General features: G+C 34.6%; 2 protein-coding genes across 2 annotated transcripts; one reads left to right on the top strand and one right to left on the bottom strand.

Moving 5' to 3' along the window:
- The first annotated feature begins 2,337 nt into the window (after positions 1 to 2,337).
- On the top strand, positions 2,338 to 4,177 carry LOC123881174 (transmembrane protein 11-B, mitochondrial). The gene is made up of 3 exons (XM_045929803.1): positions 2,338 to 2,480; positions 2,649 to 2,869; positions 3,527 to 4,177. The coding sequence occupies exons 1-3, from the start codon at positions 2,458 to 2,460 to the stop codon at positions 3,805 to 3,807; spliced, it is 525 nt and encodes a 174-aa protein (XP_045785759.1). The 5' UTR covers positions 2,338 to 2,457; the 3' UTR covers positions 3,808 to 4,177.
- Positions 4,178 to 4,268: 91 nt separating this feature from the next.
- LOC123881173 (dehydrogenase/reductase SDR family protein 7-like) lies at positions 4,269 to 8,925 on the bottom strand. Its single transcript, XM_045929802.1, has 5 exons — positions 8,683 to 8,925; positions 8,038 to 8,181; positions 6,906 to 7,122; positions 5,315 to 5,560; positions 4,269 to 4,541 (listed from the first exon to the last, which is right to left on the bottom strand). The coding sequence occupies exons 1-5, from the start codon at positions 8,833 to 8,835 to the stop codon at positions 4,351 to 4,353; spliced, it is 951 nt and encodes a 316-aa protein (XP_045785758.1). The 5' UTR covers positions 8,836 to 8,925; the 3' UTR covers positions 4,269 to 4,350.
- Between the last annotated feature and the right edge of the window lie 3,315 nt (positions 8,926 to 12,240).

Genomic DNA, 12,240 nt, shown 5'->3' on the forward strand with positions numbered 1-12,240 from the left:
CCTTTACCTAATCCGGCAAACGGATTTTAGAATGGGAGTAGTGGGCGAACTGTATGTGGAAGAAAATGTCTACATCGACAAAATTAATATTAAGTATTTTGAAAATTTTTGGATGATTTTTGATTAATATTAAAATTACTTAATTAGTAGGGGCATACTGTGCGTATATACCTATCTGACCTGGAGTAGGGAAGGGAAGCGCATCTCTTGCGTATTTCAGTCGAGCCTCGCTCTTTTAGGGTTCCGTACAGAATTATGTTTTGACTTTTGGTCACAGCCAACTATTTAATTTATGAATTGTTGTTTTGAGTATTTGTTGTTAAAATACAGTAGGATATGAAATAACTAATAGTTTTTGACATAGACCCCGTCACAAAAATGGCCTAAACTGGCAAATGGCCCTCATTTCTTTATTTTTTAAGTTAAATAAGTGACAATAAAAAATAAGTGGTAACCGTACTCCACTCAACGAGCTCTAACTAGACAATGATGATGAAAATAAATCCAGCTCCTTTTTCATGTGAGACCCCTAAATATAATTGAATTGAGTTTCTAATTCAGTTTTCGATTTTGGGCCAACGTACTTCACCAAATACCAAAATTTCAGGTTCGTAACTACTTATTTTTCGTCAGAGACCCGTGACACGACGACAGAGAGACAACAGTGACATTAATAGGGCACCTTTTTTACTCTTTGCGTACGAAACCTAGTATAGAAGGAAGCAAGCACTTCTGGGATAAGCAAAGTAGATACAGACACATGATAATATTATATACTAGCTGATCCGTCCGGCTTCGCTCTTGATTGCTGTTGTAAAAACAAAATCTAACCACAGTAGGTAAGTAGGTATCACAGATTACTAATTTAGCGCTATGAAAGCTAAGAATTTATTTTTCCATTTGTCTAGTCCCCGACCGGACCCTATGATCTCCCAACCCACCAAAACCTAACTCCTCGCTCCCCAACTAACTCAACGAACCCCCAACCTTACGACCACCCGACCTTTCCGACCCTTAATCTCCGTTCCCACACTCCTATCCCCCGACCCCCGTTTGACCGATCGACCGACCCTCCAGTCACACTCCAGTCCCATAAATTCCCATCCTCGACCCCTCAAACTCCCATCAACGACCCAGTCCGACGTGTAAAAGGTATAAATGTGTCTACTTTCTAGAACTTTTCGCTACTCGAGCATAAGCTTGGTGTCGAATGATCAGGCATGTTATGCTACATCCACTCGCGTTTGAAAAACAGCAAGCAAGAAGTGTAAATTAAAAAATTATAACACCCCGACAAGTGAAGGTTACAGTAATTAGAAAAGAGCTGATAGCTTTCAAACGGCTGAATCGATTTTCTTGGATTACATAGCTAAGAACACTCTCGAATCTCGATAAAGCCACCTTTCAAACAAAAAAAAACTAAAATAAAATCGGTTCATTAGTTTAGGAGCTACGATGCCACAAACAGATACACAGATACACACGTCAAACTTATAACACCCCTCTTTTTGGGTTAAAAAGCATGTATACTTACTACAGGCGTTTGTCGTTTTCGGGGTTACGTACCCGAAGGGTGCCAACGCAACGGGATTCGTCCCACAGTATGTCTTTCAGCGAGCAGTTTCTCATCCATACTAATATTATACTTACCTAACCTAGGCAACTTTTTAAAAGTCAAAGAGAAAAATCAAAGAGTTCCCACGGAATTTAAAAAACTAAATCCACGCGGACGAAGTCGTGGGCATCATCTAGTGAACTTATAATAAGCAGAGATGGCCGCAATGCAAAGTTCGAGTCCGACTCGCACTTGAATACACCAATTTTACGATATTGTTTTGTCCCTTTAATTGGCCACGACTATATTAAATGTATATCGCAGCGAAATGGCATAAACCGGGAGTTGGCCATATCTCTCAGGGATATGGCTAACTTTCTCAATTAAACTATTTTACTAGACAAATCTAGTGATATCATAGATTTCTTCTTCACGAAAATACTCTAGGGGTATTTTAGTCTAGTGAAACACTAATTGATAGTGATAATATTGCCCAAGAGAACCTAAATTGTCATTCAAAATCAGTAGGACCTTAATATGAACAATTGAAATCACTTTCACAATGCAATAAAGTGTTTGTAGCGATGATATTAAAAATTCATTTGATTTTGATTGTAATGAATAAGATACCTAACTATGTACCTACCTATTACTTTTTAAAAACGTGGTAAATAATAATTTTACTATATTTTTGTTGCGTACCTACCATGAAAATCATCGATTACCCGGAACATGTGATGTCACCTCACTAGAAAATTGCCATCTCGACCTGTCTGGTACAATACCAATCTTACCCGTCTCTACTAAACTTAAAGAATAAAATCGATAATTTTTACCGATTCAAATCAAAAGCACACCACTTATCAATTACTCTACAATCATGACATTTGTCTATAGCTAAGATGGCGGGTGATGAAAGTGACAGGTTTGTAAATAAACGAAAGTTCAGGTTTTATTACAAATTATATTAAATAGAGCTAATTTACAGTAAAGTATCCCAGTATATGCTTATATCATTGCTTTGTAATTAATTTTATAGTATTGCAATATCCTAATGCAGTATATTTAACATAACGTTCAATTCATTTTCCAGTGATCTTAAACCTTCCCAAGTAGTAATAGTTAGAGAAGTATACGACAGCGAAAATGCTCATATTAAGTTTGAAATGGAACTGGAAAGAGCACTTGAGGCTGGTGTGAGTGTTATTGTCATAGAACCTGAACCGCTTGGAGAAGAAACAGCTAGGTGGATATATGTAGGGAACCTCTTACATAAAGTCTCTGTGTATAGTGGATTGTGTAGTATTGCTTCGGGTGAGTTGGAAAATGTTTCATGTTCATAAGTACTGCTAGCTGGAAATCGAAAGACTTGTTTAATAAATGCACACATTAATGAAGTACATAATCAATTTTTAAACTTTAGTTTGTGCTAGTCAAGTATATTTCTCTAATTATGCAGTGAAATTAAATACTTAAGTACATTTTTTTTTTGAAAAGCAAATAGTTACTCAATTTTCAAATATTTGGTGGATTTCCAATTTCACCAATGTTTAGCTCGTATAGTAATTAATGATCGCAACACAAGTAGTCCAATGAAGTTGCAACATGGGGGATGTGCAGGTCATAGATCAAGGATCAAATAAACAATCCCAACAGAAATCTGTTTTTGTTCAATTAAGTCAAACACCTCATGTTCAGATTGGACAACTTGTTTTGCATGCACACTATATAATGATGACCTAGAAGTGTTTAAATATTAGGTTTTTAATTAATGTGGACAGTAGGTTCAATGGATCTGTTATAGGACAAAGGTAATGGCTGGTACCTCCTCTATAAGAAAAAGCTGAAAATTAATTTAAAAAGCGTTTTCTTAATTTCTTACCAAAGTCCCCTACAAAATCTTAGTACCTACTTTATTAAGTAGTTATACTTACTTAATAAAAGTAATCTAACTAATTATAAATGTTACAGGCTTGGCTTGGAGTTCATTAGCATGCACACCTTTTGGAGTAGTGTCAGTGTTATGTGCAGGTTGCTACACACTTTCATGGCAGTGGGACCCCTGTTGCAAATATCAAGAAGAAAAAGATCTACGGCACTTATCTAAACTGCCAATTTTAAGTGATTTGACCTCAGCATCTCCCGTTGTCCTAGTGCACACTGATAATAGAAGACAAGTCATTTTACATAATACTATATCATTAGCTGCAACTGCGATATGCTTATGGAGAATTTATAATATTTTTAAATAATACAGAAATATTTTATGCAGCATATTCCGTCTGATATGCTTGCATTAGGCAAAAATGGAAATAATATATTTTTATGAAATGAGTACAATCACAAATATATGCTTATTAGTGCTCTTTCTCTGTATAATAACTAATTTTTTGTAGGGAACAATGTAAATTTGTTACTATTATTTAAAAAATGTTATTAAAATTAAAATAGAATAGTAATTATGTACAAATATTTTCTTTTAAATTTAAGGAAGGATGCTTTTTAGATAGGACAGCAGGTTGTTGGATTCTGTTAAAAATAATCTTATAGCAGCATAATAACAGTGTGGACAATGGAGTGGATTATCACTGTTACTATGTAATAAAAGTTACATTTATAAAACTTGTTTTATTTAATAGTTAAATAGTTTTTTCTATACAATAAATATGTTATACAAAAAAGTAATGAAAGGAATGATATTATAGTACCTTTTTTATCCCATTATTTTTAAATAAATAAGCTAAATATGGCCACTTCAGAATTGAATAAATAACTTATACCCTTTTTAATTATAATTAATTTGTGATGTTAGCCCTTCGTGCCATTACCCAGAAATATAAAGAAGGCACTGAATGTCTCAAAAACACAGCCAGGTTTGGCAAAAATTGGCTAATTACCAATTCCTTATCTTTATTTACTACCATATCTAAAATCTTCATTGCAACATACTCCGGAGTGAAACCAGCTGCTGTACTTTTGTCCATTACTGAAAAATAATTATCAACATCAATCACTTATCAACATCAAACACTTAAATATAGAACTAAAATATTAAAACAGATCAAAATGCTTGGTACCAACTATATCTATTCTAAATTAACGGTTCATAAATCCCCATGGCTTAGGAGTGACATCATCAGAGTTGAAGAGTTGGGAGTACAATCATGAAGTCTGCTTGATTCTTACATTATTATCAATTCACTATAAACAGTTTCTGAATATCCATAACTTAGGTGGCCATATCCCTGCAGCATAAGAATTAAGGAATTGGATTCAGAAATTTTAATGGGGCCATCTAGCCTCTATTGAGTGAGAAGAATAATTTGCAAATCTGTACAGAAATTGGTGTACATGGTATAGAAAAAACCGGGCAAGTGCGAGTTAGACTCGCGCACTGAGTTACTGCCATTGTCGCAACTAGAATGCCATAAGCCTACTTTGTCGTATTAGTTTACAAATTGCGAAAAACCAAGTAAAATTTGAAATTCGCGGGCAGACCCGTCGCTTGCCCCTTTATGACACTTTTGTCTTCCGCGACCAATAGTCCCTAGTCTGCGCAGGCCGCAAGCGCGCACGTGAATTGTGTAACTGAACTAACTGTACAAGTTTCACTGCAGCATAATGTTAATAATTCTTTACATTAAAAAACCGAAAGACTGTAGCAGAAACCAGCAACTACCACCAACGTTTTATAATAATAAAAAATTATCATGCAATAACGTAAAGATTAAACACAAAGTATTTATTTTGTCTGCTTGCCTGCATGATTCTCCCCACTGCCATTGAGAGCATTCAATGAAACTGCTGTTTTTACATATCCCGGGCTAACAACAGACACGTCAATTTTATGTTGATACATTTCAGAACGCAAGGAATCTGCAAAGGCTTGAAGAGCATGTTTAGAAGCAGCATAGGCGGATCGATCTGGTATCGCAATCAATCCTTGTACAGAACTAACAAATACCACATGTCCACTTTTCTTTTCAACCATTCTGGGCAATACCGCTGAAAAAAAAGTTTTTAATGCAACAAATAAATTGTGACACTGATTCATCTGCAAAATTAACATGATTAGGGTAACACAGCTATTAGAACTCCATATTATTTTATACTAGCCGATGCCCGCGACTTCGCCCGCGTGGATTTAGGTTTTTTGAAATCCCGTGGGAACTCTTTGATTTTCCGGGATAAAAAGTAGCCTATGTGCTAATCCAGGATATTATCTATCTCCATTCCAAATTTCAGCCAAATCGGTCCAGTAGTTTTTGCGTGAAGGAGTAACAAACATACACACACACACACATCGCCTTTATAATATTAAGTGTGATGATAGTCATAATAATATAATTTACATAAAGTACTTTTTATTGGTTCTTAAATGTTGCAGTTATTAAACCGCAACATTTAAGAAATTTAAGAACCTATAAAAAGTAAGTACTTTATAGCATACTTTTATATCATTTTTAAATAATTAAGACTTTACAAGTGTGAATAACTGACTAAATAATAATTAGTTTACATTTAACTGGAGTGTTTAAGTACAGTGGATAGTATTTGATGTTTGCTTTAGAATTTCAGCACTGCCTCCTAAATAAATTAGCTACTTAGGCTTTATGGCATTAATTTTTTTGGCACTAAGTAAATATGTCAATCATAACGACTAACTTTCTTTTGAAGTCTTAACTACATTTCCCAACCAAATATTAAGCTGGTTGCAAACACATATAGATACTCAAGTTTTTGATTACCAATAAAAACAAATTGGATTGCACAAGTCAGGGTTTATTAACTTTACCATTTTAACAGAACTGACTAACCAATCCTGACTTATCTGCCGTCCTAACAAAGAGTGCAATAAGTCGAGTTTTTGGGCAAATTGACTTAAGACCATATCCGTAATCAGGAAAATGAGCTCTATATTTTCGCCTTAGACGTCTTTTTTGTATCTTCAGTAGTTTCGGTTCTGTTGGTTATCAAAATTGCAATATGTAATATTACGATTTGTAAGTAGCTAATCATAACCGCGAATATCTCGAAAGTAGTCGAAACCTAGTTATTGCTCTCTTCGTTAGGGTAATCAGGAAAATGAGCTCTATATTTTCGCCTTAGACGTCTTTTTTGTATCTTCAGTAGTTTCGGTTCTGTTGGTAATCAAAACTGCAATATGTAATATTACGATTTGTAAGTAGCTAATCATAACCGCGAATATCTCGAAAGTAGTCGAAACCTAGTTATTGCTCTCTTCGTTAGGACGGCAGTTATGTAGGCCACTGGCAGTTTTTTTGGTCACTTTAGGTCTGCTCAATAGGCAACTGGCTCAAAAATATTGAATTAAGTAAAACAAATATACCTTTAGTCAATCCCACAGAACCAAAATAGTTGGTATACATAATTTTTTTATCCACTTCCAATGTTGTGTGAAGGATTGAACCACGATGGGATACTCCACCATTGTTAATTAGGATGTCAATCTGGCCACAGGTATCATATATCTTTTTGACAAATGGTTCCAACTGCTCTAAATTCGATAAGTCTAGTTCGCACACTACTGGTTCCTCAGTTGAAGGCTGAAAATTAGAAAAGAAAAATTCAAAAACACATACTCAATTTTCATACTACCATTCTTTCAATAAAGGTTGCACCTTATCAAGTCTCGTTTCAGAACAAATTTTAAAAGCTAATAACTTCAATCCAATCCCATCCGTCAGCCTGTATGTATCCACTGCTGCACATAGGCCTTTCCAAAAGGCAAAGCCTAATAACTTGCGGTTATATAATTTGTGAAATAAAATAACCTCTTGGAGCTGCATAATTTTTATTATCAAACCACAACTTGTGGCCATCTAGACACTTCCATTTCTATATTCTTTATTTTTGTTTTTTATACAATTACAAGTTAGCCTTTGACTGCAATCTCATGCGGTGATAAGTGATAATGCTGCCTAAGTTGGTAGCGGGCTAACATGGAAGCATTATGGCAGTTTTATTAAATGCATACTCTATATTGGTTCTACACTGCATCATAATGTGTATCAGAACGCAAAATCACTTGGTGGCACGACTTTGCCAGTAAGGTGGTAATTAGCTACAACTGTAGCCTGCTACCATAACCAGGTCAGACCAGCAATTCTACAAATTATTATTAATTCTGAAACTGCCCCTGCTGTGAATTGAACTTGGGACCTTCCACTTATAAGAACACAGCGCTCACCACTGCGCCACGGAGGTCATCAGAGGTTAATTTTGTTATCTTAAATATTTGCACACTAATAATTTAGTAGAAAGTTAAGGACTGTAATCATAAATTTCCATCTTATTGTACCACTTTCTCGCAAATAAATTATCTTATCTTATCTTATTCACCACATCATAAAGTACACACACCACGAAATACAGTTCAGTGACAGACAGATGGACATCAGAGGCTTAGTAATAGGGTGCTTTTGGCACCTTTCAGGTACAAAACTCTAATAAGCACTTACAATTTTTTTAGATAAGAGATCTTCTTTAACTCTATCTAGCTCTGTTCTTCTCCTTGAAGCTAGAACTACTTTGCAGCCATATTCATAGAATACATGAGCCAAAGCCTCTCCAATTCCTGAACTAGCACCAGTAATGACTACAACCTGCAATATATTCTATGTATCAAGACTTTGTTAAGTTTAAAGTATGCACTAGATATTGTGCAGTTCTGCTAGTATCCACTAAGGCGAATCTGAGTTGTATCAGATTATAAGTATATTGCATGCAAAATAAGTAGTCCAATCTGAACACGAGGTGCACACTGCACACATTGTACAAAAACAGAACTCAACCAGGCTAGTGTATTTAAAATCTTTTTAGTCTATGACCTGCGCAGACTGCCATGTTGCAACTTCAGATTGAACTACTGGTTTTGGAGCCACTGTACAGGAAATTTTATTTATCTCTCTGTATACTCAATACAACAAATTTAAGAACAAAATATTATTTAGTTTTATGTTAAAAAGTTTATCTCTTCATGAGATAAATCAGTTTTTATTACTAACAATTTGTAATATGTATTAATCTAGGTCAGTAGCTTTCCAGAATGATTTATCAAAAGATTAAGAAATGTATAATTAACAAAAATTAATATGTTCCCTTACCTTTCCTTGTAAAGCATTTCTGCGTTTTCGATTTGTTACTTGAGAACATAAACGGTACATGATAAATCCAACTGACAGTGGCAAACCAATATACTTGAGATACCAGTTAAGTGACTTTGCATCACTTGCATTAATGAATTTAATCACAGACATTGTTAAGAAATAGGTACCCAAGCCCCAAGGTCTGTGTATTTATGAAAGTCAAACGATTTATATAAGCACACAAATTTATCTACTTATAGGTAGTTATTTAACAGCAGCTCTGGAAGAAGTCGTCTGAATAATAAGTTGATATCAGCAAAAATAAACAGTATTCCACAAAACAGAGTTTAAAACTGTAAAACCGGTTAAGAATAAAGGAGGATTAACTTGCTACAGAAAAAGCAGTCATAGTAAAAATCCGTACAGTTTAAAGCTTTATAAATATATAATTGATTTTATAATTTATTATTTTATTCTGATTAAAATCTTTTTTTTTTTTTAATTTACTTTACGGCCCTGGTTAAAATCTTTGCAGATTGAGCAACACAGATCAATAACAAACATACAAAGAGTCAAAGAGTATGTAATCACTACGTTAAAAGAGGCAGCACTTCCGTACAAATACGAAAATTATGAGTATGAAATGTGTTGCATGCTTCAATACCAACATTATATCACTCATACTCAGAGATGTGCTACCTAAACATGATTGTGCACTTCAGATTTAATTCCCTGCAAAAATAAACTCTGTTGCATTAGCATAAAGTCCAATTTTTAATACAATTATGCTAAGCGGAAAAACGAGCCGAGCGAGAGGTCTATAAATTGGATTGTGTCACTGTCTAATGGATTGCAAGCATAAAAAAATATTTTCTATGGTACGAATTATGATGTAGCTCACAAAGTTCTTATTCATTGTTTATTTAATTTCAAACAACAAGATTACTTTCTTTTGTTTTCGCAGTAATTTTCATACCGTTATCTTTATTTTATAATGTCATTAAAATATCATTTAGTTTAAAAAGTATTATAAATATTTTTTTAAATTAATAGGATGACAACACTGGGTGTCAAGCAAAACAATATGGCGAACATTCTGTACTATACCTACTATACAGAAGTAGTAAGGTAACCATAATTTGATTGTTTAATGGAAGTGTTTTTTTCTGTTTACGATAGATTTCCCAAAAATGAAGACTTAAGGCAAAAATGGATCGCTGTCGTTCCAGGAAATATCACCAAATAATCGGCAGTTTGCGGAATGCTTTTTAAAGCGGAAGATTTTGCTACGGCTTCGTGTGCACTGAATTTTTTTTAAAAAGAAACGCTGTACCATCAATTTTCCCAAAAGTATGCCTTGCTTACAAACTTCCTTAAGCACTGTTTAGGACCTAAACACATGCATCAGATTATACAAAATAATTTTACTTACCTATATTATAGGTACCCATACTTAACATGACTGGTACTTTTTCGCAGAACAAAAAAAAATTGAATTTCTCTACTTTTATAACTACAGCGCGGCAGACTATGGCCTAAACCTTTATCATTCTGAGAAGAGACCCGTGCTCAGTAGTGGGCGGCGATGGGTTATCATGATGATTCATCCTCTCCTATAATCCGTCAAATGTCTTACATTATCAAATCGTGTTGTCACCCTAATAGAAAGGGACACAATCCAATTTAGCGCTATCTCAATAGGCTCGTTTTTGGTGTCTCAGTGCACAATCTAGTTTAGGTAGCATGTCTCTGCTCATACTGACAGAAAGACAGTACTGCCAACATAGCCAAACAAGCAGCTCTGCTAGGGATGGTTCTTCCTAACTTTTTTTTTGAAATTGAATAGGTTTCAAATCTATACTACTAATAAATAAAATTGGAGTGTCTGTCTGTAATTTCGAAATAACTACCACATATTAAGGTCATATGGTTATTTGAACGATACCATAACTGAATCACACGTTTTTAAAATTTTTGTCTGTCTGTCCGTCTGTTTGAAAAGGCTAATCTTCGGAACGGCTGAACCGATTTTAACGGGATTTTCACATACAAGTAGAGGATTGACCAGGGTGTAACATAGGCTACTTTTTTAACCGACTTTCAAGAAGGGAGTTGTGTTTTCTACCTATGTACACCGAAATCTCCGAGATTTCTGAACCGATTTGCGTCATTTCTTTTTTAATCGATAGAGGAACTTTGCGACATTGTTTCATAAAAAATTTGGATTCCAACTCCTCAATCCTGATGCTGCAGGGGATCTGACCAATCCACGCGGGCGAAGCTGTGGGCATCAGCTAGTAAAAGAATAGAAACAGAAAATAAAAGAATAGAAACAGAAAATCGTTTATATATTTTATATTATTATAAGACTTCATTCAGTAACTAAGGTATTTATCACCTGCGATATAAACACAAACTTCAAATAAATATCATTTAGAATAATTAATGTAGTACTACATCAATTCAAATGAAATTAATTAATTTAACTAGTAAGAGCTCCAAACTGGCATATCTGAGCTTTAAGCACGATTCATGTTGTTACACCAGGATTCAAGGGAAAACATCTCAAACCTCCGTATCAGCATGTATAACCTTCTATCCCCATTACTCTTATTCACCGTTTACAGCTGTAAAGTTAAAATGGTATAATTTAATTTAAAAATAATAAACAAAATCTGCGTCTTCGCAAATATGGTGCCAATGAATTGGACAGACAGGGGAGCCAACATAACGCCATAGGAACTATTCGTTGAAACATAGACATACGAATTTTCGCTACGCGTTGAAACGTAGGTAGTATCTGCTTGGTATGTACGAATAGGTGTGCTCTGCTTGGTTGAATATAATATCTATAATCTATGATCGAAGGTAGTATTGAAGTCGGTTTTTTTTTTAAATTTTATTTCATAATTTTTAGTGGCCCCACTATAGTAAAATATTCTATGCCTAGTTAAAAAGTACTATTTACTAAGCTACACTGATCGCGAGCAATTTACTGTTATATATTGAGGAGAACTCTGTTCTCCATCTCCGAAGATATTCATCAAATCTTCACGAAATTTATATGGGACCACCTGGAAAGTATACCCTTTCAAACAAAAAAAAAAAATCCGCATCGGTCCAGATGGCTTCAAGTAATCGGAGAACATACATAAAAAACAAAGATTCCAACGTCCTCCTTTTTGAAGTCGATTAAAAAGTGAATAGATCCTATTATACCATTAGTGTCCGAACTTCGACCTCTCTCTCTAATTAGTTAGATAAAGAATTAGTACCTACAATTCAATTCAATAGTTCGATGATCAGAGTACTTTTGTATCATCTGGGTTGAGGGTTGGGACTTGGGGCTTGCAGTTCAGTCAAGAAGTCGTTGCTTTAAAAATCTTGGAGAAATCGGGGCATTTACGACAAAAGAAATGCGTTGAATTGCGCAGCTTCTCCTTTAAAAAGGAGGAGGTTCTCAATTCGTCAGAATCTTTTTTTTTTCAGAAGTCATTTATTTATGAATATTATTAAAGTTGCTACCTAAAAACAAAATACCACTCTACTAGTTTAATGTTACCCATCCGCACCAAT

This window comes from Maniola jurtina, chromosome 3 (assembly GCF_905333055.1).
Source record: "Maniola jurtina chromosome 3, ilManJurt1.1, whole genome shotgun sequence".
Lineage (NCBI taxonomy): Eukaryota > Metazoa > Arthropoda > Insecta > Lepidoptera > Nymphalidae > Maniola > Maniola jurtina.